The 26,809-nt window shown below is 46.0% G+C and overlaps 1 protein-coding gene across 1 annotated transcript; it reads right to left on the bottom strand.

Moving 5' to 3' along the window:
• Positions 1-1,462: 1,462 nt before the first annotated feature.
• On the bottom strand, positions 1,463-21,371 carry LAP3 (leucine aminopeptidase 3). The gene is made up of 13 exons (XM_081144219.1): positions 21,003-21,371; positions 18,773-18,888; positions 17,394-17,448; positions 16,823-16,928; positions 15,614-15,773; positions 14,097-14,261; positions 12,720-12,878; positions 10,344-10,468; positions 9,078-9,166; positions 8,091-8,193; positions 4,655-4,734; positions 2,720-2,829; positions 1,463-2,011 (listed from the first exon to the last, which is right to left on the bottom strand). The coding sequence occupies exons 1-13, from the start codon at positions 21,102-21,104 to the stop codon at positions 1,822-1,824; spliced, it is 1,560 nt and encodes a 519-aa protein (XP_081000345.1). The 5' UTR covers positions 21,105-21,371; the 3' UTR covers positions 1,463-1,821.
• Between the last annotated feature and the right edge of the window lie 5,438 nt (positions 21,372-26,809).

Here is a 26,809-nt window from a genome sequence, read left to right as displayed (position 1 = left end):
CTACTTTCTAGTTCACAAACATTAGCAGTTTACTTTGAGATTTCTTTCCTCATCTCTGCAGTCACAGAGACTGTCAATTGCCAATCTTATTCCCTTTTTCTCCTCTTTTATCAGCTAATCTTCACCTCCCAAATCCCTGGGAGTAATATGCCTCACTCTGATTGATGATATCAGCACATTATGTGGGACTTCAGTGAAAGCTCCCTTTCCTCATCATGTAGCCTTCAACCCCAGCAGCCACCTGGACTGAGGGAGCCTGAGGCCACGGTGGTGACCCACATTTGTGAGCCCCTGGGGCTGCTTGACCTTTGGATTCCCTTCTTCAGCCACCTTTTAACACTGTTGTTCTAAACCACTGGTAGTTTGAATTTGCTGCTCTCCACAGCCATGCCTAGTGCTCACTAAAACCAATTCACATACCACTGCTTCAGATTGTGGCTCTGCAGATCAGCCAAGAATCTGTGAAGTACCTGGCAGGAGATGCCTGGGCATCGCCCAGATTAGATAAGCACATGGATCAAGGGCTTGCCAAGCCTTTTGTGTCTCACACTCTAGTAAACACAGGAGTTCTATTGTTCTTTGATTTATAAAAGGGCTTTGATAGAAAGCCTTCATCATATCCCTACTTGACCTTCTGAATCACTCAGAAGGAATCTTAAATGATTTTCGTTCCCTTCACAAGCTGGTAGTTCCACCTCCCAGTTTCCCCTTTTCTGGACATGGATGCCTGGAGAAACGCATTTACTCACTATTCCTGCCTGATTTTAATTCTAACACCACAAGTACGCACGGCCATTTCCCTTCCCCTTTATAAACCAGTTTAGACACTTAACAGTATCTTTTTTTTTTTTTTTAACAGTATCTTCTTAAATGTCAGGTTTTAAAAATATAAAAAATAACTCCATAACGAGCTTTTCCTGTCAAACTTCTCTAAGTCTTCTTTAAAAAGGCACACATCCTATTCATAGGTAATTTGATTAACCCCATCCTGTCTTCGAAATCTGCACAAATGGAATGCTGTTGATTGGTTGTAGTCCCAGGTGGTAAGCAAATAGCTTACCTATTGTCAGCCCCCTTTATGGTCTTCTTATTTCAGTATTTCAGATAAATTCCACATTCATTCAAGTCACTGAACTAAAAGAAAGCAGCGCAGTGTAACAAGAATGCCAGCTCTGGAGGCAGGCTGCCTGGTTAAATCTCTGCTTTCCCATTTGCTAGCTGTGACATCACTGGCATGTTACCCTCCCTGTGCCTCATTTTCCTCATCTGTTATATGGGGATGATAGTACCCACATCACAAATTGTAAGCTCATCAAGTGCCCCAAAGTGATCACTAACATTGAGGTAATAGCTGTATCACTGTGCCTCAACCTACTTCCCGTAACAGGGCCACAAGAGATTGGTTGTGTTACAGTAGTCACTGGGTTTACAGTAATAAGGAAATACCAGAGCCACACCAGGGAGCACAAAAAGCTGGATTTATTGTTTCTGACCATGTCACAGTAACTTTTAGTTTGTTCATGTTCCTGGCATCACAAATCTGAATACAGTTTTGCTCCTCAAAAATATATACTCTGAAAAATGATTAGGTAGTTTTTTAAAAATTCAATCATCATATATAGGATATATTAAAAATCTTTGCCAACCAAGACACTAACTTTACATTTTCAAATCTCTTCATAAATCAAGGCATACAAATTTCATTCTGTTCTACATTTTTAAACACCATCCTTTGTTTCCTTTATAAAATTTTCATTCATTCCAAAATATTTTGAAGCTCAACTGCTCATTTAAGACAGAAGGCAGGAATTTTAGAGTGAACTAAGAACTGTCGTGACTGAACCGAATCAAGAACTCTATCAGGGTCCTCGTGGGCCTCCCGGTCATGCCTTTACGCAGATATGAAATCTCATCTTTGTTGGTCATCACACCTGCTATGTCTAAATGTGCCCACTTCGGATGATTCACAAATTCTTTCAGGAAAGCTGCAGCTGTGCATGCTCCTGCGGATCTAAAAAGACAGAAATGATTGGTTTACCCCATGTACATGTGTATGGAACATTTTATTGAGATCCACCATTCTTGCTAAGTAGATTCCATGACCAGAGAGCAAATGTCAAGCTTATGAGACCTATTAAGACGTTAACCCAGAAATCACTTTCAGATATTTATCTTCAGACATGGCTTTAATTTTTTTTTTTAATTCTCACCAGAGGATATGTTTGTTGATTTTAGAGAGAGCGAGGGAGAAGGGGGGAGAGAAACATTGATTAGTTGCCTCTCGCATGCGCCCCAACCAGGGACCAAACCCTCAACCTAGGTATGTGCCCTGACTGGGAATCAGACCCACTACCTTTCGGTGCATGGGACAAGGCTTCAACAGACAGAGCCACCCAACCAGGGCTTCAGACATAGCTTTAAGCAGTAAAAGATAAATTCCAGATTCTCTTTTTCCCAAGGTAATGAATTCCTATATTATCCATCTCTTTCCCTTACCATTTGTCTAAAATGACCTTTAGATTTGAAAATATGCAAAATTTTGAGAACCAGTTAGGAAAATACCTTAAAAACTAAAGACACTAGAAATTGTGTTTATAAGCACTACATGAAAAGAAAATTGGATAGTTAAACCTTTTACGAATGGGCTAAAATTGAAAATGGTCATTCTGGCAACCAGTGATGCTTCTGAAAATGCACTTTTGTAGCTCATTTTACATACCTGTATTTTCCAATGTTATTAATGTCAGCAAGCTGGCAGTCTACAACCTGTCTTGTATAATGTTCAAAGAGAGGCATCCTCCAGACACGGTCCCCTGTTTCAACACTGGCCTAAAGAGGAAGCAGACACAACAGTTGGAAGACTGAATGAAGTAAGGTTTGGGGTAAATTCACAGCACTGAATGTGAAGTGTTCAGTGCAGGAAGGAAAGGGCTGTTCTGACCTGTTACTCTAAAACATCAAGCTACATAGCAAGTTCCAGAATAATTTTTTATTAATTAAAACATTTACTTAAGAATTACAAAAGAAACCACGTGTTTTATAAAACAATCCCACAGGTTTGTAGGGGCATTTGCTAAAATCAAAATTATAATATTACGTGTCTCAGTTTAAATTATTAAGCTGGTATCCATCCTATCGTATGTACAAGCTGTGCAACAGTGATGCTTGTCATCTTGGTGGACTGGGGAAACACATGCCTGGAACTGTACCACTGAGGCCCAGATTCCAAGACAAGGTGACCTCATTCATTCATGTAATCATTTAGACACATTCATTCCACATTTACTGAATGAACTTCTACTGAGCACCACCAAGTGTTAGAGAAATAAAGAACTTAATATCTGAGCCCTGGCTGGTGTGGCACAGTTGGCTGGGTGTCATCCTGTGCACCAAAAGAACTTAATACCTGAGCCATCAAAGGGACCAGTGTTTTAATACACTGTGGTGAAAGATGAGAGTGAAAAGTAAGTCAGGAAACAGCAATATAAACTGAGTAAATATAAGATAAATTGCACGTATCACTTTGACTCTTTCTCAAAGCAGCTTAAATCCAAACCTGACAACAATGTGGGTGCTAAGATAGAGACACTGGGTGCATGGGAGGCTAGAGGAGAGGCCCATGGCCCAACCTAGAAGGAGACAACTGAGCTGAGATCACGGGGGTGGAGGGGTGAGGCGGGGAGGTCTTCACAAACTATGAGATGATGAAGATGAAGAGGAAGCGGTTTAAGGTGAAGAAAGTTTAGGACCTTAAACCAACAGCAAGAATGTATTCAGGACATTTTGTATTTGCTCCCATTGGCACACAGTCGACTCCCATTAGTTACTATCTCATAACCAAGTGGTGGATGCACAGAGTCTGGAGCTCAGGAGAGACGGGACTAATCATCGGAGGGGCTAGCTGAAGCCACAGAACAGATGAGCTTCGGGTGCGGACCGTGAACAGTAAGAAGGGTGCGTGTCCCAGGACTGAACACCCACCAAAGGGGCAGACAAAGGAAAAAACTGGCAAAGGAGGCTGAGGAAGAAGTCAGTGAAGAAGGGGAATGAGAGGAGATTATCACAGAAGCAAAGATGGGGTGTCACCAAAAGGTCACCGAGGTACATGCTGTCTCTAGACAGCATAAGAGGCTCACAGTGGGGCTGGAGGGGAAAGCTGATGGCAGTGAACTTAAGCACGGGGCTGGGACAGGGTGGTGGTGACAGGAGACTGATGTTTGAAGAGGCTGGCTGTCACGGCACAGGAGGCAGAGCACAGCAATCGGAAGGCACCCTTATCACCTCCGACTAATGGGCCAGGGCAAGCCCTCTTTACACGCACGCCTACTTTGCTCATGACACGCATTCATTAAAGGCCACTCCTTCCTTCACGAAGCTGCCCTCATCACCTTTTCTACCTCAGAGACTCTACAGTATGGCCATGGTACATGGGAGTCATTTTACATCACTGTGAGCTACTGGAGCAGGAAGAAGGTGGGATCATACCTGTAATTTTGAGACAGAAAACCCAAAGCATGATAGATCAAGGTTATTGCATTTTCAATTCAAAGGCAAATCTACAGCATAAAAATCACTTTAACTGGGGCTGAAGAACTGGATCATTCTGAGGCTAGAATAATCATCCCCACAATTCAGGTCTGTGTGTGACTCCTACCTCAAATAGTTTGTTCCACAGCCAGGATGAATTGGTAAAGACCCCAGTGGCACCAGAGCCCAAAGCTATGTCCATGGCACCTGCAAGACACACCCTCAGGTCAGTGTTCCGTCTCTTCATGCACAATGCGTTTTTCTGTTACTCGAACCAAAACTTTAGCCTTTAAATATCTCCCTCGTTTTCAAATATAAATAAGCTTAGGAAATCCTTACTGTATGTACCTTTACAGTTTCTCAAGCTAGAATTCACCTTCAGTTGTTAGGGAAAATGCAAAAAAGATAATATTAAATATCACCAATAATCTCACCCCAGGGATAACCACATTTTAATATTTCCAGATTTTTTCTAAACTTAAAAAACACACACCATAATTAAGACCATACTGTATATGTCCAAGTATGTGTTCTTCCTTTTATGCTTTAAACATTCATTCCTTTTTTATAAACAAATGTTTGAAAGTAGTTTTAATGATTTTAAAAGTCCACTGGTATGCATACACGCACAACCCAAGGACACGGACAATGGTGGGGAGAGGGACTGGGGGGGGGATGGGACAGGGTGAAATGGGGGTCATTGGGGAGAAAAAGGGACATCTGTAATATTTCAAACAACAAAAATAAGATGTGCATGTGTCAACAAGGGAAATAAAAAAGGTGCTTAAAAAAAAATCCCATTGAGTAGAAATATCACAATTTACTATTGGATATTTAGGCATCTCTAATTTTTCAATATTTTAAATCACATCTCAGTAAGTATCTGCTACGAGTTTGATGCCTGTTTTTAAAAAGTCTGTTATTTTATCATATTTGTGTCATCTTTGTTTCCTTCTCCAACAAAGCTGTGTCCCATTAGCTGATTTCAGAAGTAAAGTTGATCATTTCATGATGTGAATTTGGTTAATGTCATTGGCCACACACAGCACCACAGTGCTTAACCTGACTCTACAGGGACGGAAGCAGGCCTTCTTCAGTCAGATACCCCTATGCCTTTATGATGCTGGATTATACACTTGTTCCAAGAAATCACAAGTAAATTACATTAATAATTGGTTCATAGTAAGAAATCACAAACAGTTAATTTAAAACAAATCACTATTTTGATGTGGTGACCCTATGCAAAAACCTGAGATTCTGCATGACATTTGGGCAACTTGGGTCTGTTGGGCCCTTTGTTCCTTCAGGTTTTGTTACTCTACCTCCCAATTATCTCTCAGACCTACATACACTTCCTTCCACCGCGACTGCTACCATCATCGACCACTAGATTATGGTAGTAGTCTTCTAAAAAACACTTACTGTGGAAAACGTCAAGTACACTCAAAGCAAAGAGAATACCATAGTGAACACACAGGTACCCATGAGCCAGCATCAACAATGATCACCTCACGGGCAGACCTGTTTCATCTACACCCCACACCCGATTATTTTGAAGCCAATCGCAGATACTGTAATAGTCACCCTTAACACACACACACGTCCACAAAAGTCAACAACTTCACACCATTCACCAGCCTAACTGGCCTGCCAGTGTCTCCTCTGGCCCTTCTACAGTCCATTCTGCACACTGGCGGGAGGGTCCCTGTCACAGCACAAAAATGACCTTACTGTCTCCATGCTTAACCCTTCAGAACTTCCTGCTGCACTGGCTCAGGACCAAACGCTGCAATACACCAAGGCCAGCCGGGGTCTGGCGCTCCAGCACGTCGGCCTCATGGGTCCCCGCACCCCCAGCCACAGTGCTCTTCTCAGTCCCACTCACGGCTGCCTGCTTTTGCCCCACACACGTGTGCCCTTGGCTGCTGGGATGCTCTTCCCTCCCTCCACGCAGGGATGCCACCTCCGGCAGATCCCAGCGCTTCTCAGACGAGGCGCCCAAGCTCCCTGCCCATCGGACCCGCAGCTGCACAGGCCCCCACACTCCTTTTAACTGTGCGGCTTATGCTGGTCTCCTGCAGCTTCAGACCCATCAGTGAGAGGATCTGCTGACCAGACGCCTCACATCTGTTCGGACCCCCTCTAAACCCAGCCACTAATAGAGCTGAATACATGCTGTGTTGATGACCACTCATTTGGCACCCACTGTATACCAGATACTATGACAGGGCTGGCTATTCCCTGCCTGTAGTCCATCTATACGACTGGAGGTGGGGGTGGGGAGCACATCAAGTTATATGTACACACTCATCAATGCTTTACTTTTGAAGTCAGTGGGTTTTCCATACTTACTCATTTATCCTCAAAACATTCCTATCCACCCCAAAAGTCCTGCATCAGTGTATAACTGTCTCAGGGAAAAGATGAGCGCTAACCACAAATAAGAATGTGTATGCTTCCTCAAAGGAACAGAAAATGACACACTTCCCTCAGGCTGGAAAAAAAGGGGGACTGATTCCTCATCTACAGAGGGGTGTACTGCTACCCACCCCACCACTGTCCCCAAACACCTGCCCCAGGACCTCCATCACTCAGCTTGAAGTGCTGGCTGAACTGAACAGGGAGACAAAGGACCGTGAAAATGCTGTGATACAATTGCAGCTTAAAGGACTCAGCAGCACGTTGGAGGACCACTGCCCGACCCACACCAACGGGGCACAGGGAGCGCCCTGCTAAAGCGCAGGCTCACATGACCAGGGGGAGAATGAAGAACAAAGGAAAAATGACCTGAATTTTAATCTTAAAAGAGGCACAGACAGAATGACTCCCCAGAAAGAACTGCTGGAAGATCACGAACATGGGATTTCTGAAATACGGCAACGCCCGCGGTCAGTCCCTTAGGAACTTACCCATTACGCTACAGAGCAGGTGGTGGTGGGCCTGCCTTCACCCCGTGCCCACCGCATGCAGGCCAAAGCACCCTCCCACCTTCACAACTCTGCAAACAGACTTGCCCCCAGGTATTGATGCTCAAGGGGGTCAAGCACCTTGCCCAAGGCTGATGGACTAGTAAGCAGCACAGCTGGGGGTCACCCCTGGGCTGGCCTTAAAGCCAACATGCTTCACAACACATTACGATGCCCTGCCTCAGTTAATGAGGATCTTACACGCCCCCGCTGGTACAAAATGTTCAGAAAACTCTGGGCATCAGATACATCGTGATTAATTTTTAAAAACTTGATTTTGGAATTTATCACTAATCTTTTCATATATGTAGCAAATGGTCCTAACAAAACGTCTCAGTATCGTTTTTGGACGTCATTCTGGAAGGGCCGATCTGACCTACTTGTTATTTCTTGTTTTAAAGCTATAGCTTGGCATGTTCTAAAACAACGAACTTTTTTTCAAAGCAGTTTACAACTGCTGCACAATTGCTCTGGTGAAAGATCTCTGAATGCAAAGAAACAAGCCAAACTTCAGTAAACACTGCCCTGAGTGCATGTGTGCTATATGCCAACACATGGGACTCTCCTCACACAGGCAGGAAGAGCCCGCTGTCTGACCTGTTAGGGTGGCAGCATTGATGATGACCTTTGGGTTAAAGGTATGTGCATAACAGAGTGCGTCAGCCAGGATGAGTCTCCCCTCGGCATCGGTGTTATCCACCTGCAAAGAAAAGCGTGAAACAATAATGAATATCAAAATTAGACACATCAATGATCAATTCAGAAGTGAGAAAAAGCTGGTGCGATGTTTGTCACTGAGCATCAAAAACATGCGTCAACTTCAGTTAGAATAGGAATATAATTAATCTGAAAAGCAAATATTTAATAACCCCTGTACCAGAGCTGATGACTCTGGAAGTTGAAATCAAGAGACAGCATCTGATGTCATTTTACCAACAAGTTTCTAACAGAAGGGAGAAAACTCCAAGATTTCTGCAAGCTGAAGAATGGCAGTCTGGACCTCCAAACCCAAGAACTCTGCTGCTTCAGCAACTATATATATATTTTAGGTTCCCTTCTTTCAAAGAGGCCGGACTGTTATGGGCAGTATGTGCACACGTCCCAGCAGAGGACCCGCTGCCACATCCCCAGAAATGCAGCGCCCGTGACTGGGGACAGTGTTCCCCCAACACACCTACATGGAGAGAGTTGATCCTGGCACAGGTACACTCAGAAAACAGCCAACTTTCAGTGCTTTGCCACACTCTGCGGGGCTAGCTGCAGATCATGGGAATTTGTGTGCAGAGCACACAGGATGTAGGAGGAACAATAAGAGAGGAAAAACACTCTTAAAATTCCCACATAGAAGTACTTTTGACTTTGCATGAAAACCACTTGAAATAAAGACACCGCCCTCCCCTACACAACACTCTGAAAATTCCCATAGAGAAGTACGTTTGACTTTGCATGAAAAGCCAGTTGAAATAAAGACACTGCCCTCCGCTACACGGAGCCTGCCCCCTGCACCCATTCAAGGTGTGTCTGTGGCTGAGGGGGATTCCTTCACTATCGCAGAATGGGGAAGGCCATCTTCCACTTACAAACCTGTATGGTCTTCCCGTTCTTGGCTCTAATGACATCCCCAGGCTTGTTGGCCTTACCGCTGGGCATATTTTCACAAAGAGGGGCCAAACCTATTGGGAAAAAAATAAATGAAGGAACATGGCATGTGCTGGGTCCACATATGCCACCCATAGGAGAGATGCCACTGGTGGGCCATCGGAAGTGTACTAGACAGACATCACCTTAACCAAGTGATCAAATTCAGCATTGCTCATGACCCAACTGACATTACATGCATCAGCAACAGAAGAACATGTCACCTAACCTGATTCTATCATGAAACAACCAAATAAATCCAAATCCTGGAACATCACTACACAAGCCTGGGCCCTTCAAAACCTCCAATGTCATGAAAGGGGGGAAAGGCAGGAATAGGGCTCTAGATTAAAGAAAACTAAGGAGGCACGGCAGCCACATGCAATGTAGGATCCTTCATTGGCTCCTAGGTTTAAAAAAATAAATAGAAATAAATAGGTGTGTGTAAACACACACACACTCAACATTTTTTAGACAGCTGGGAAGTCTGGAATTAGGTTACCATATCAATCCTTGTAAATGAAATGATATTGTCGTTACACAGAATGTCTTGTTCTTAAGAAACACAGGTGACATGTCATGATGTCTGCTACTTAGGAGTTCAGGGGCGAAGAAAAAGACTATGATATTTTAAAAAAGGACTATGGGGGTGGGGGATGTCAGAGAGACCTGGATTCCAATTCTAACTTTCCGTGCTATGGATGAGACACACTGGGCATGTCTCCCCTCCTCCCTACCCCAACTCTGAAACATGGCAGACTCCCAGCATTGTGTCTGGCATCCTGTATCACACAAAGAGCTGCTGTGTACAGAGCACTCTTTCAGTTTCAAGCATTTACTGTGCGTCATGACATTTAATTGGCCACAACCCTATGGTGCAATCACTAAATGATCCCACAGTGTCCTTCCACTCTGACAACTGGGCATTTTCCACCGGAGGAAACCACAAACTCCACTTTATGTGTCCCCGACTGCTAACCACTTTTTGCAGAAGTAAAACAAATCAGTTCTAGTTAGAGCCCATGATTGCAAAATGCATTTAACTCAATCAGTTCGGGCAAGACTTATCCCAACTAAACAGCTTCTACTTGATGAAAAGCTACTTCAAAACCTTGATCTGTTCAGCCTAGAGGAAACCATGTGTGTTATCTTAGTTCTACCATCTGTCTGGATTCCAGAAGCTCTCCACAACACACTCCCTCGCCCACTCACCAATGACGTTAATGGGCAGACCAAGCTTGGCGGCAAATACAATGGCTGAGCATATAGTGGCAGCTCCTCCCATGTCAGCCCTCATGAGGTCCATATTTGCAGAAGGCTTGATGGAGATGCCACCACTATGGGGGGAAAGGACAACATGCAATATTAATACAAAGGAGGGCCACTGTCTCAAAAAAGAATACATATCCTGAGGGCTAACTACCACATAAAAGCACCGTCTACCTGGCAAAGAAAATCTGAATTTTTAAATTGAGAATCTGAATGATTTCAACATGTTAAAAGCTGATATTGCAGCGTTTATAAAACTATAGATGGGTGTCTTAGCTCATTTTGTTTCTATTTGAATGAAATTTAAGCAGTGCCCCCAGAAACACTATTACATCATGCAATCAACCCTGCTCAAGTTCCATCCCTGTATTTCCTCACTAACTCCTGGCCCCACAAAGATGTGTATCTTCAGCAAATTTTATGACTCAATCAACTTACCGAACCTGAACAGAGGTCTCTTTCCTTACAAACTATTAAGGAAAGCTGACAAGCTCACAGAAGATGGAGGATCTTACCCCACAGAAGGACTGGAAAACAATTCCCCCCAAATCCCCAAGGTGCACCAGATCCTGCTGATCGCCAAATACAACCTGAACCAGGCACTGGCACAAGGAAGGCGCTGACCAAAGCCTCGGAAACAGCACCCAAACATGAGAGCTGACCCGGGTTTCAATTAACAAGAAACCCAATCCACTCCCCCAAACAGCTTTCCATAACTAGTGACCTTCTGCTTTTAGGTGTAAGAATCCAGAAAGCACTTGCTCTGCATGTCAGGCATGGAGTCGGGGCTTCAACTCTGAGTTCTGGGATCTGCTGCCGACTTGCCCTGGTGACTTTGGAGAGTCTGTTCCCTGCACAGAGGTCTCTTTCCTTACAAATCAGATCCTAATTCCTACTCACCTCAGAAGCACTAGATAGATGGCTGTCACTGAGACCTAGAATTAAAGATTATCTACTGACTCAGAATAAGAAAAGAAACCCTCTTGGTCCAGGAAGTCCAGGAATAACCCCATGGGGGCAAAGGCAGTATGCTAGCTCATCAGGTGACCTACCTACTTACCACTTCTAGCTCAGGGCCACTTTTGTTCTGGGAGTTCCACTCTATCTCTAGGACTTTCATTCTAAAGTAACCAAAGATCAGCAGTTATCTTTGTTCACCTTCTAGATCTCTCTCAAATGCATCCATTCCTTTTCTACTGCATCCATCCTATTGGAGGCTACTACCATCTGTCATTCAGATGTTTGCGTGGCCATACGTACTCAGGTCTCCCTGTATCAGTCTTACCCCCTCATTTCATTACCCACACAACCACCAAATTTTTACCCCAAAAAAGTCTATCTCAATCAAAATCCCAGCAGATGTGTATAAAAATGGCAGATTCTAAAACTAAGAGGCAAATAAATGCAAAGGACACAGCCAAAGTAATTTTGAAAAAGAAGAGCCAAGCGGGAGGACTCAGTTACTAGACTTCAGGGCAAGACAGTAGTAATCAAGATACCTGGCAACAAGATCCTGGTGGAAGGACACAGAGCAGCAATAAGTCAACAATTATATGGTCAACTGACTCAACAATGGTGCCAACTCAGTTCAATGTGGAAAGGATAGTCTTTCCAACAAACAGTGTTAAAACATGGATATCCATATAGAAAGAAAAAAGGGGGGAAAAGAACCTCAATGCATTCACACCACACACAAAAATTCAAAATAGATCATAGCCTAAAAGCTAAAACCATAAGACTTACAGAAAAACAAAACAAAACAAAAAAACACAGACTTTGGCATAGGCAATTGTTTCTTAAACAGGGCAAAAGCAGCATGAACTATAGAACTGAAAATGGATAAATTACACTTCATCAAAATTAAAAACTGCTCTTTGAAAGATGCCACTTAGAAAAATGAAAAGGCATGCCTCACAGTGGCAAAACTGTATTTTCAACATGTATATCTGATAAAGGACTTGCATCTAGAATACAATTTTAAAAACCTATAACTCAGTAAGACAAACGTTTCTAAGAAAAGCAAAAGATTTGAACAGACACTTCACTAACGATGTACCAATGGCTAATAAGCACATTTTTTATCTGTAGAAGGTACACAGCGCCTATCTCCTAAGGGTAAGATCAGGACTAATAGATGTGAAATGCCTCAAAGTCTCCAACACACAGTGAATATTTTATAAATGGCAGTTTAACACATTTAAAGTTAACATATAAGAGATGACTAAACACCATGCTTTTGAAGCAAACCCTACACCAAATAATACAAGTGTATGCAAAGCATTCACCAAAACACAAAGCAGAGGTACAGTAAAGACCTACCTATCGAAGGTAATTCCCTTCCCAACAAACACCACAGGTGCGTCACTTGCATTGGGGCTGCCTCTGTAGTGAATTTCCAGAAAGACTGGTGGCTCATCTGATCCTTTGGCTACACTTAGGAATGATCCCATTTCCTGTTCCTCAATCCAAGATTTGGGTCTACAGGGCAGAAAGGGAAAAAAAGTAAATATATTTTATTATCTCTATTTCAAAATAACTCAGAAAAAACTCATCCATGTATAAAAAAGTCTAACTATTAGTTCTTAAAATAAGCACATGTCAATGCTTAATTAACACATCCTATTTGGCTCAGTCATTTGTTTCTGAGTCTATTTCCTCATCTATAAAATCAGGTCAGTCGTACCTCCATCAAGATTAGCTGCAGAATTACTAAAAGAGTTCATGCCTGATACATAACACAACGTCAGGTAATAATGCATAGTAGATTGTTACTTGATTTTTCCCCCCTAGCCTACTCACATATTTTTAAAGTTTTAGTGTAAAGATAAGGCTCTGAGACCATAAAGGGTGCTTAAAGATAGTTAAGGGGCCCATTGCTTTACTTTTGGGCCTCCTAAAAAAAGACAGACACAATCAAGCAATCAACCAACAACAAAAAAAAACCAGCAAAACTACACTTTACTATTTCCTTGTTTATTTAGAATTGCTGGAATCCAGTCTTTTCTGTGTTGTCACTATTTCTCAGTTTCAATCCCGGTTTGAGAAGTCTGGTTGAGTGGGGAAACTAATTACTTCACAAACACAGGACCAACGGTAATATGACGGGAATGGTCCTACGTGCCAACCAGCCAGCCAGAGGCCACATTGCTATGCTTCTGGGCTGGGGGCACAAAGGGCTTTGTGTTGCCTTCTGACCACTGTAACGAGGCCGAGAGAAATCCTACACTCCTACAGGCAGACCAGCAACAACCGTAGCCAAGGAACGCTCCTCTTGACTTGCCTATCCACTTGCTGAACCTATTAAACTAGGGCTGCATTGTGGAGAGATGGCCACCAAACTTCAGAAGGAAAAAAATATTAAAATGGAAGGTATGGCAATAAAAAAAGCACTTCAAAAGGAGCAAGGCTGTCTCATGGGGGATTTTTAATCACTAACTCACTCTAGGTGTTTTATTCAAGTCCTGCCCCTCTGGAAGCACTGCGCACTTCTTTGATTTAGACACACTACACTTGGTGGGTCTGGCGCAGCTGTCTCAGTTTAATGGGTCACGCCAAGCCCATGGGTCACCTGACCCTCCCTGCTTCTGGCTGACTTCCTTTTGCTCCGCCACAAGCCTTGCAGTTTCCCACAGGGTCTCCGCACACTGGCTCCTCCTGGCTAACTTCCTATGAGCCTAAGACACAATCCTGAATTACCTGATGTGGACTTCCGTCTTACTACTAGCACTTTTGAGATTCTTCTCAATAATTTCGGCAAATGTGCTTGGCGTCATCTCGTTGGCAGGAGTCTCCATCAACTGGCGTGCCAGGTTCTGCGCAGAAGCAAAGAGGACCCCTTTCTGCCAGGCCTCCTGGTCACCGCTGGCAGAGGGAAGCACAGGGTCACTGTCAGAACCGCTGGAGACCGTCAGACTGACCATGTCATAGCTTGTGCAATCAAGAGGAAGACTACACAGCTGGTGGACATGTGGGAACTGGGGTCACTGCTGGATCTGACCCAGGGTGGCTGACAGTGCAGCACAAACAGCTAGACAACATAGCCGCACTGTGTGACCTGGGAGACCCAGTGATCGTGTCACCTCAGAATCCTCGTGTGTATGAAAAGGGGTTGGACTAATGGGTCTTTGAGCCCTAAATCTACCACAGCTGACAGAGGCGTCCACAGAAAGGCACACTGTGCCCTCCTCTGCATCAGGAGTCATGCTTCCCCAAGTGCTAACTGTAGAGGGCCGAGGGTGTCCTGCTCGATGCTGATGGAGAATTGAAGGCCTTTCACCTAACTTTTGCCTGGGACAGGGCTCTCTCCGCCAAGCCACCAGAGGGCAAGAATCAGCTCCAACAGAGAAAAGATGTGGCCATGTTTTGATCCTAGCTCCTCTTGCACACAGTAGGAATTAGTATGAGCAGTGTGGAGACAGAAGGAACAGGAGCTCATGGTTTGGGGGATTACCACTTGCACTTATGCCTTTCGATCACCCTGAGCCCTATGGAATCGGAATTACAATGCCACTAAACAAAAGAAAATGGAGCAATGAGAGATCTCAGTCACTTAACTGAGGTACCAGCCAGTGAGTGTCCGGGAAGCCAAGATTCAAAGCCAGGCTGATGGGCCACACAACCCTCATTCGCAACCATGACATCACAGCTGCCAACCACCAGACTATGCCGAGACCCCCATTGTTCTCACAGCATCATCTCCTGAAGGGTTCACGCTGTCTGGTCCTGACATCAGGGACCTTGTCTCCCAGAACCCAGAACAGAGCTGGAATGTAGTAGGTGCTCAATAAATCTGCTGAAAGAGGAGTTTTCCCACGAGACCATGAGGGCAAGGACCGCTTCCCTTCATCTGTGAAGCTCTGGCATTTAGCACAGTGCTAGCAGATGCTGATGAAATGGGAACTATCTGGGTTGAAACCCGCTGGGACCTGGCATCTTGTTCCCTCCCTCTTCAGGGAGCCACCTTGGTGTGGCTTCCTAGTAACCAGCAAGCATGGAAGGGCCTAGGGAGCCACGGGGAGACACGCACATGATGAAAGCCAGGAGCAGAATGTGGGGTCAGGTACCATCCTCTTAAAATGGCTAAGGGGACGGCAGAGGTCCCAGACAGGCCATGCAGCAGTGCCCGATACTAAAAGGCAGGCGACTCATGTCCAAGAGGCCCCGCTGTCAGGACACCAGGGAATGCAGCCCTGACCTTGGTTCCGTTCCCTCACCTCCCATGGAGCTTCGCCGACACCACTGCCTTCTTCTTCTGCTTCAGGTTATCGTACTCATAGAGACCAAGCACCGCTCCCTCCGCAGCCGCCTGCGCGTCACCACAGGGATCCACCTCCACGGAAGAGATCTCCAGGTCCTGAACCTGCCTGCACCCCGCTTCGAAAGGACAGAGGAACCAGAAAATCAGAGTCAGTCAGAGACAACTTGAACAGCAGAGGCACGGTGAGGTGTGCTGAGAAAACAGCAGGACTGAGGCTCGAATCCAACTCTGACATTTGACAGTTCTGAGCCCCCATTTCCTCTTAGGTAAAATGAGGGTGTGCACACACCTCACAGGTCAGGGAGGACCGACTGACAGATCACATGACTGGTCTGGCTCCTCATAGAGTGATGAGGACTACTAACTAGTATTACTTCTGATACGCTAGGGTTTACTGATGAGGCGTCCCAATTACCGGGAGCTTGCCAGATTAACAATGACAAAGATGTGAACTGGAAATCACACCCAAGGAACTGAGCAAAGTCCATTATTAACACAGCACTTTATTAATATCAGGTCAGCAAAAACTCCCCCATCAAAGTTATGAAATAATCAGTCACCATGAACTTTGAAAGTTAATCGAATAAGCATATATGATACACCCAGGGCCAAAGATCAATGAAGCTAATTCTCCCCACCCTGGCAATGCTGTCCACAGCATCCTAACCAGTCTCTGTGTGGGGGCCTCATCCTGCCACTCAGCTCCAAAGGGACTCGATGGCACCCTCAACTTTTAAACTAGCCACACGATAAACTGGGACCTGTGGTAACTAGTGATAAGTACCCCACCCTTTGCATCCATTTGCTCTGATTTGTAAATATGACACTTCATGTGGCTTAAAAGTTGGGCAGCACCAGGGTCGCATTACAAAAAGGAAAAAATCCACACACCAGAACTTTCTGCTAAAATCAAGCCTCTGAGGTCAATACTGTGAGAGTGAAAAAATGGCCGTGAGACCTCCAAACACAAGCTAAAGAAATAGAAAAATAAAATTCCGCAAGCTAACCATTTGTATCTAACATAAGACCAAACATGCTGGGTAAGGGAAACTGAATTATTTCTCTCTGAATGTGGTAGGGGTGGTGATGGTGAGAGAACCAAAAGAGTATAAAGAGTTTATCCTTAGAAATCTCCACCAGTATTAACCCTCAGAAGTAAAATAACCTGCAACAGCCGCTCTGATGTTTTCTTTGCCTTCATGCCAGTTTTCCTGGTCATCCACTCCAACCCCCTTTTTGCCGAGGCCAACCACCACCACGCTGGAGAAGTCCTGTTCCAGAAACACACAAAATCAACCACTCTGTACCTTTAAAGCATTCATTTCCACAGGAAATGGTATCTAAACTCAACTACTGTGGCCTCAGCACATGCGAAATCAGTGTCAAATTTGGTTGTTGGGTTTTCTGAGCCCTACATTTAGCTAAAACTTTGTAACATGTGTGTTTGAAAGGTAAAGAGTGAGAATAATCCTGCAAATAATTCTTCTATGTAAGAGTGCCTTAAGTCCCACAAACAAAGAAAGAAAGCCTCCGGATTAAGTGATACAAGAGAGGCAGTACTTTCTGACAGCAAGTCACCTCTTTACAATCTTAACTAATACTTATGGCTTAATACTAGGACTTAAAGCAATACATAGACTCCGATGCAAGATTTCCTGCACGGGTAGGCAGTCACAGTCCTTGGCATGCAGCAGGTGCTCACTAAGGGTTTGCCAAACCTTATCTTCATCTCATACCTCATGCAAACCATAAAAGGTTCGGGTTTTGCCTGCCTTCAGCGGAGGTCCAGATCTGAAAGAAATAGTTGTTTAAAATATTAGTTTGCTCTGCTCCTTTGAGAAGTGACATATATGTACCTTTAGCATTATTAAAATACTCTACTGCCAAAAATTTAAAATAAAAAAATTAAAATTAAAAGGAAATAGTCTGCTGCTTCTGTTAATTTGCTGCACTTATGTATTTATCAAAATATGGAATTTTCTCAGGCCAGGTTTCTTAGATGCAGCATTTCTGAGTCTAGCTCAAAAACTACTTAGCATACTTCCAGGTTAGATTAAATACAAACTTATTTGAAAGCAAATATGGAAAGCATGGGATGGATGGATAACATGTGGCCTCAAAGGGGAACCACTGGTGAAGGCTGACCAGAATCATAATTCTTTTTAATATAAGACACCAGCCCCAGCAGCGGGCTGGCTGCAGTGTGCGTGGCGTGGAGGTAGTTTATGGGGGCTTATCTGCAAATAGGATACCAGGCAATTCCCTCACAAACCAGGTGGCCATGCAGGATTATGGCCTGGATATCCTGGTGCTGCTGAGAGTTATCAGTCTGCTAATTAAGAGGGTATGCAAATTCTGTTACCTAATGATTAGACAATTAGGCAATTACTATCATTATTAGACTACCTGTATTAGATCCAAGAAATTATCTATAATCCCAGTAAGATATAGTTGCAGAGGTTTATGTTGACACTTTGATTTCTGCCAAATGTGGCCTGCAGCTCAGGACTTGAAACTCCAGCGTTTCCCACCTTCTCTAGACCCTGGCTAACCCAAGAGAGGTCAGAATCTCAGGCCCACCTAGACTTGCTGACCGCAAACCTGCATTCCAACTGCACCCTCAGGAGATGCGCACGTACCCTCACATTTGAGAAGCCCTAGGAACTCAAGATGTGCAATGAAGGCAGCAGTGCCCTTAGGCGGTTCTGAACTAGTCCAGGGACATGAGGTCCCCCATAAGTGTGGGGGAATTAAAGGAAGAAACAGAGGCTGTGGGAAGGTGAGCGGGAGGGTAGGATGAGGGGTGGGGAGAAACGAATTTCAGCCAGGAGGATGGACAGAGGAAATGTGGTACTTTCCAGACCCTTCTGGGTCAGTCTTGCACAATAAATCTGTGATATGGTTGAGGTGGCCAGATTTCCCAGAACTGCATACCCACTGATACTGAAACACAAAGTACCGAAGTACATTCCAGAGACACAGACTTTCACTTTCACTTTCACCAGCAGTGTCCAGCATGCTTCCAGGAATTTTTATTTACTAATAACAAAGCACAGAAAAATACTGTTTTGTTTTAAGGCATTTTAAAAACTAGCACCCACAGGCGAATACTTACATATTCAAAATTTCTCTCAGCTTTCCAGACACCAGTTTATCAAAAGTCTCTCCTGCACTTGTAAACTGTGGCACATCATTTTCTTTTTCTCTGGTGTAGATTCCTAAAATAAGGCCCTAAGAACAAGCAGAAAAAATGAATATAATCTGGGCCCCCAAATTCCAAAGGAGCAAATAATTCCACCCAAACCGTGTCCCCATCAGGTCAGAGAACAAAACCAAAAAAGCAGGTGCTGGGCAGGCAGTTACACTCACATCCTGTCTAATGTTTCAAATTCCTGCCAAAGCAAGACTAGAATTACTACCTGTCCTGGGTCTTCATGGTCCCTTCCCAAGAAAGGGTTCTTACAATATAAAGGGCTCCCTTTACATTCAAGTAAGAGCAGAAAGGTGTTTTGTTTAAGAAAACAATTCCACCTGAAATCTGGTCAGAAAGGGTTCAGAACATGAGACCCCAGAATCTGACCAATTTGTCACATTGATTACTTTGAGCTACAGGTATTTGGGCAACAGCAAACGTAGGAAGGGCTCTCTGACCTCCCACTTTCTACCCCAAAGCAGGTCATAAAATGTCCCATGAGAAAGGTGGTATCCCTGTACCAGCAAGAGAACATGGTTATCACTGCAGACTGGGGGTCAACACCAAAATGGACGTGTACAAACCAGACCACTAAAATAACCCTCATCGTCCACTGGTCCTAGTCACTGTGACACAATTTACTGCCCCTCACCCAAGCCCCTTTGTCTTGTAATCTCCCCACAATTTTTTGTTCTCTGTTAAAAGAGGTATATAAGTTTGGGGACCACAAAATAAAGACCTTTTGGGTCTTTATTTTCCTTTTGAAGACTCCATGTCCACTAAAATATCAAATAGAACTTGAATGCTTTTCTCCTGTTAATCTTATGTCTTTTAATTCTTTGGCCCAGCCACAGAGCGTAGGAAAGCAGAAGGAAGTTCTTCCTCCCCTGTGCGAGTCTCAGGGGTTCTGGGAGCTACCCGAGTCAAGCCCACGGCCAAATCGAAGAACCCGGCCAGCTCCCAGGCCCAGAAGGAGAGACAGGGTGCAGCTTCCCGGAGGGCAGGAGCAGAGCACTCCGCCCAGCACTCAGGGACCGACCCCCGCAGGCCCCAAATAACTGAACTAAGGAAACTCAGACATCACTCTTTGCCTTTGCCCAGCAACTGATGACTTTAAAAGTGTTTTCTGCCTTATGGCAACTTTCTGAGATGGAAAAAAGAAGGCGTAATCTCTCCCCTGACAGGTGAGGAAACCGAAACCCGGTGTGACATACTAGCCTGCGGGCAACTGAACTCCGCGGGAACCCTGACCCCTTCCCACAGAATCACGCTGGTACCTAGAGGGAACTGTGCCCTTTCTGTCCTTGCCATCGGAGAACATGGGCTTCCTTGGTGCTGGTCGCCTTTCCAGGTTCTAACTCTCCCAGGACCGCTCTTTCCCGGGACTCCGTGGGACCAAGGACGGAACTGAGGAGACAGGGCACTGATGCCACCTGGGCAGACTATCGCACAGGGTCGGAGAGAGCACGGCAGGCGTCTGGTGCCCCTGCCACCTGACACAACCAGGGCCTGAGCTCCAGCCGCTAAGGACAGCCATCTCCTCCTGGTCCTCGCGTAGCTCCCCATCTTGCGCACCTTCCACCCTCCCACTCCCCTCCCCGGACCCTCCACACCCCAACAGTCGTCTCAGTCTTTTTGGAGTTCAAGCAGGTGGCGGAGGCTTTTCTTCTGAAGACACTCTCCTTGCAGTTCCACGCAGAGATGGGTCTCTGTGCAAAGCCCCTACCCCCAGAGGCCCTGGTCCCCTGCAGAAAGCCTTGGGGCAGGCACCCGGTTTCCCGGCTCGCGCCCCAGCGGAGGGCGGGCCGTGGGCCCCGCCGGCCGACCGGGACCGCAGGTGACATTCGCCTCGGCAGACCTGGGCTCCCCCAGCTCGGGCGGCCGGGGCGCGGGCGGCGGGGCACCGGGAGCGCTGGCCGCCGGGTTCGCCCCAGCGCTCCTCCCGGCGAGGCCGGAGCGGGAACGCTCGGGGTCCTCCGCAGCCCGCCCCGGCGGCGCCCAGGCTGCGCTCTGCGCCGGGAGGGACCTTCTCTTTGAGCCCATTTTTGCAACTTGGCGCAGAAGCCCGGGTCACTGCGGACTCGCCCCGCCAGCCCCGTGGCCCGCGGGCCGGGCTCCCGGGGCGGCCCCGGACCCGGGCACGGCCGCTCACCTTCGTCATGTCTGCGGCGGCGAAACCCCGACTCCAGGAACGGTGCACCCCGAGACGTCGGACGGCGACTCGCCCCACGGCCGGAAGAGGCAGCAAGAACATCTTCTCCTCGCGGCCCTGGCGCCGCCCTTCAGCGAGCACGTGGCGCCCGGAGGGCGGCCGCGGGCCTGGGGGCGGGGCCTCGGGGCCACCGGCGCGCGCCTAGGCGCGTGGCGGGAGGGCGTCTAGGGGCGGGGCTTTCGAGGGCCGGTCCCTGCGTGCGCGGGCGAGCGAGCGTGCGTGCGCCTCCTGCGCGGGGCAGGCACCGGGGCGGGGGGACGGGGGTGCAGAGCTAGCGGCCATGCTCTGAAGACAGGGCGGCGCTGGGATGGGCGCGAGGCTGCGGCGGGGCTCGGGGCGTGCCAACGTGCGCGTGCGCCTGGGCGACGGGGAGGGGCTTGGGGACGTGCCAACGTGCGCGTGCGCCGGGGCCAGGGGCGGGGCTCGCGGAGGCGCAGGCTGGAGAAGGGCGGAGTCTGGGCTGCGATGTAAAATCGGGGCGGGGCGGGGCGGGGCGGGGGCGGGGCTCGGGGAGCCCGGGAACTAGGAGCCGGTGGCTTTACCGCAGGGGCCAAACTGTAGGCGCGAAGCTCCTGCTGAGGTTTTTTGAATTCCTGCCCTTTTTCCCCACCCCAGTTTTTTTGAACTTACATCTGGTCCAGAGGTGTAACTCTGTAGGGCAGTTAACCCAAATACTGTTTTTGAAGAGAGGAGCTTTGCGAATAGTGTTCGTTGTTTTAATATATTTTTCTTTTTTAGAAGGGATTTAAAATGTTTTGTTGTAAAAAAAAGCACACAGTTGAAAAAAGAAAAGTACAAGGTTGAATGTACAAGGTTGAAAGTACAGAGAACATGGGAAGCTCAAGGAGGCATACGAAAGCCGTCCTAAATGTCACAGCTGATCCCAGGCTTAACTGGATTTTGGGTTTAAGCTCAGGGCCCAGGGTTAGGCCCTATGCACAACCCCAGTGCGCAAAGTCTCCGCCTTGGCCCCAGTCGCAGAAAGGAGACACTGTCCGTTTCATTCTCCAAGGGCTGGCCCAGCAGGGACTGACTGACCTTTCTTGAAGCCTGGGAGAGTCAGGGATGATAGGTCCTCTTCGGCTTCCACCTCCTTTAGGTAGTTAAAGCAGAGCTGCATCATACACTCAGTAAATTCTCCAAAATTTATCTATATTCGCTTCAGAAAGAGAGAAATCTTTGTAATCAGTTTATAACTTTTCTTGTTTCAACGAAATCAAGCTGCAGTTTCTACAACCAAAAATTAAGTGCTAAAACCTGTCCCCCAACCTTGTGTTTGAATGGGGGGGGGGTCTGTGAGCTTCAGAGGAGACCATGGTGCACAGCTGTTGCTACTGTCTCCCCAGCTGAGTCGGCTCCCTTCATTTTACTTGTCTGCTGCTCCCAAACGGAATAACTTGTTTCCTGGCATATCCTCATTTACTTTTTTGCTTCAACGACCACAGCATTTACGTTTTCATGTGCCTAATGGGATATAGGAGAAAGAAATTTCACAGTCCCCCAAAAACTTTTGTCCTTGCTGAACAGTATTATTGACCACTGTGGGATGTAAGATTTAGTCATCCATCAAACTCGAAGTACAAAGCATTTACTATATTTTTCTGTTAGGAACCATGAGATACAACCGAATTTGTGTCCCTGTCCTCAAAGGCTTTATAATCTAGTAGAGACAAGAGATATGATGACTGTAAAGGGGTAAAAATCAACAGTGTTCATACAGTTATATGTGCATATGCTCCAGTTCCTTCTGCCCCCTTGTCTGCTTGACCAAGACTTTGGTCTATGCCATGTCCTCCAGGAAACCTTCACTGACATTCCACATCTGGGTTATGTGCCTGCCCTTTGCCCCCACAGCAACCTGTCTGAAAGTACTAATCACCTGTGTGCTCATTGTTTGTTACCCTGAGGCCTCTTGGGAGCCATGACTTTCATCTCTGGATTTCCAGCGCCTGAATCTGGAGCCTAGACTGTGGCTGGCACATACACGAGGTGTTCATAAAATGTTTGAATGAATGCATGATCGAGGTCTAATAGATGTAGCCTTGATAATTAAAGAACGGGATAGGTCCCACTCGTGTCCTTCAGATAATAAATGCAAAATTTTAAAAAGCGTGAAGTGAGCCAGTAGAATGAGAAGGATGCAGATGATTGAGGAGGACATCAGGATGTGGAGAGGTGTGTGGGAGGGCGTTGGCTTGGCTTGGGGTGTAGGGATCAGGCCTGTCTGGAATAACAAGTGGTTATAAAAGACAGTGAAGCTGGATTAAAGAGGATTTTGAAAGGCTAGAAGAGTTTATTATTGATGTGGGAGTCAACATGGACTCAGTAATGTTCTTTGTAGAAGCTAGGAGGAGTCAAAGTTATGTTTTAGTATGATTGCTAGGGATTGAACTAAAGGGTGGAGAAAGACTGAACAGTATAGGAAAAAGCTGTATTTCAGTGGAAACCTATGCATGGTCCAGAGAGGCTGTGAGGAGATGGCCTGGTCTCAAGGAGGGGGCATGGTCTATAGATGCCCCTTAAAACTTGCACTTTTTAAAAAAACTATTCCACAGAGAAGAGTAGCATCATGAGGAGCGTTTGATTTTCATTTGAGGCTATTATGTACTTTGTAGGAAGAAAGTCAATTTGTATTTCATTAGATGTATGAGAATTAAGATAGGGGGACTTTGAGTTGATCGGGACCTATATTTCTGGTTTGGTCCACTACTATTTTAGAATCTTTTACCAGATTGGGTGACATCATTTTCGGGGCCCAATGCATAATGAAAATGTGGGCTCCTTGTTCACATGATTAAAAATTACAAGATGGTAATGGCAGAGCGTGAAACCAAGCTCAGGGCCCTGCTAAGTGTGTGGACCTGTGTGGCCACGCAGATCGCACACACACAAGACTGGCCCAGTCCCTATACTGCAGATTGGTAGGCAGAGGGCTTCCTGACTGGACAACCCCATATGTGGCTCTGAGGTTGGTTACTGTGCTCAGCTTCATGACACTCATGGTCACCAAAGCCAAGGAAGGAGCAGTGACTACTGACTGAGTGCTCAGGAGTTTCAAGTGCTCCTGAAATTAAGCAGCACAGTGACAGAACATTTTATAAGTGCCTATTATGTTATATGTACAGTTCTAGGTTCTGGGGAAACACAAGTGAACAAACTCTCTTCCCTCGTGTGACTTATATTTGAAGGGGGATGGAGTGACAGACAATAAATTAAATAAATAAAATAGATAGTATGCCAATGGTGATAAATGCTATGAAGAAAAATAAACTAGGGAAGAGGGATAGGGCTTGAGCGGAAACAAAAGTGATTTAAATTGAGTGTCTAGTAAGGCCTCACTGAAAGGTAACATTTGAACAAAGACCCAAAAGAAGCAAAGGGGTGAGTTTGACAAATCTAGGAGCATCATTTCTGGCAGAGCCAACAGCAAGTGCAAAGGCCCTGTGGCAGGAGCCTTCCTGCCTTTTTAAAGACACAATAAGGAGGCAAGTGTGAAAGGAGCAGAGAATCGTAGGACAGGAGGTCCAGGTGGTAACTGGTTGGAGATGGAGAGACCAGATCACTTGCAAAACATTGTAAGTCGGAAAAGTGGAGGTATGACATGAGTAACCTACATTTTCACGGGATTTGATGAGGATGGAAAAGGCCTTTGAAATTGCTCTTGCCAAGATAAATAATCTCCACTTTGCAGAATCCACTGGACTCTCCTCAGTCTTTACTCTTGCTCACTGACCTTTCAGCAGCATTTGAGCTTGTTGATGACTCTTGTCCTCAAATCGGCATCTTTATCTCCTACCTCCGAGGCCACACCTTTCCAGTCTTTTTTCCTCCATCTATTCGTAAGTGTAGGCCTTCCTCAAAATTAGGTATGTGGCCCTCATGTCATCCAAGCACAAATACTCTACTTGGGCAATCTTATCATTCCCCTAGTTCCATTCCAGCTATGTGCTAATACTTGCAAAATTGGTATCATTAACCAGGGTGACTCACCCAAGCCCCAGACCCATACATCCAACTGCCTGTGGCCTATTTCTACTTTGATATCTCAAAGTCCTTCAAACTCAACTCGTGTAAAGTGGAACCATTTTGTTCTGCTTTCTCTTTCCTTAATCCCCACCAAGTCTGCTTCTGCTTCTACTTCTGCTTCTGTGTTCTCCATCTCAGTTAAAAGCAGGGCATCCGCCCTGACTGGTGTGGCTCAGTTGGCTGGATCTTTTCCCGTGCACCAAAGGGTCGATTCCAGGTCAGGGCACATACCCAGGTTGTGGGTTCCAAGGGTCGGTTCCAGGTCAGGGCACATACCCAGGTTGTGGGTTCCATCCCCCACTGGGGTGCACACTGGAGGCAACCACTCGATTTTCTCGCTCTCTCTCTCTCTCTCTTTCTCTCTCCCTTTCTAAAATCAATAAAAAAGCATATCCTCCAATGAGAATTTTTAAAAAAAAAAAAAAGCAGGGCATTCACTTGATTGCTTAAGCTAGATATTTAGGAATCACCTTTAAGTCTTCACTTTCCCTCACTTTCTGTGAGTCCGTCACCAAGTCATCTTGATTCCAGCTTAAACGTCATGGGAATTGTCTCCCTCTCACCCTTGCTTCAGCCACCGTGTGGGACAAGCTCTCCCCAGTGCACAGCAAGCAGACGTGAGGGGACGCCCTGGACTGGAGGGTGAGCCCTAGAGCGGAGGAGGGAGGCAAGAGTGAGGTCAGACAGAAGGTCAGGCGCAGGTGACTTTACAGGTTTGGGGGCAGGAACCCAATGGCTTCTCTCCTCCCCATTAAACAGAGTGGAGGCCCCGCTGAGCGTGAAGTGCTCTAAGATCAAAGGACTGTGGTTGAAAAAGGCTGGGAAATGCTGCCTCTTGTTGCAGCTCCCTAGGTGTTAGCACTTTACAAGTTTAGAAAAATCTCAGGGGAAAGAGAAACCGGTCATATTCTTTGGCCTGAACAAATGAATGAATGTTTGTGGTGAAGGATTAATGTTTTTTCCTCCACATTTATTTCTAAACTCTCCCTTACCCTGCACCCCACACCCCAGAGAACAATTTTCCCCCCACACAACGCTGGAAAGCTCTGGGAGAGACTAGAGCTGCGATAAAACACTCGTGGAATTCCACCACTGGAGGCCTACATCTAAGCTGAAATCTGCGTGGGATTAGAGTATCCCGATCAGGTTTTTATTAAAATCTCCTAATGTTGCAAAAGTATTCCAATATAATTTATTTTGTGCATTACATATGCCAAACTGATATTGAAAAATGAATTAGGGTTCTTATCTGAACATCTGATTTATTGTAGGTCTTACTGCAGAGCTGTGGAGAAGTAACAGTCTTTTTTAATAAATGAAGCTTTTGGGTCTGAATAAATGAAGCGGGTGAACTGGATATCCATACGGGAAAAATGTGAGTTTTGACCCTTACCTCACATCAAACACAAAACTCATTTCCAAGTCAGTGTGAACTGTAAACGGTCAAACTTGTAGGAGACAACACAGGAGGTGATATTAGTGAACCTGAGGTAGGCAAAGATGTCCTAAATCGGGAACCAGAAACCACTACAAGAAAGAAGACGGATAAATCCAATTACATTACAATTAAGAACTTCTCTTCAGCCCGGCCGGGGGTGGCTCAGTGGTTGAGCATCGACCTAGGATCCAGGAGATCTCGGTTCGATTCCCGGTCAGGGCACATGCCCGGGTTGCGGGTTCTATCCCCAGCCGGGGACGTGCAGGAGGCAGCCGATCAATGA

This window comes from Miniopterus schreibersii (genome assembly GCF_964146895.1).
Source record: "Miniopterus schreibersii genome assembly, chromosome: 1".
NCBI classification, from domain to species: Eukaryota; Metazoa; Chordata; class Mammalia; order Chiroptera; family Miniopteridae; genus Miniopterus; species Miniopterus schreibersii.
The sequence above is the reverse complement of the archived record's forward strand: the minus strand, read 5'-3'. Positions and strand labels throughout refer to the sequence as shown.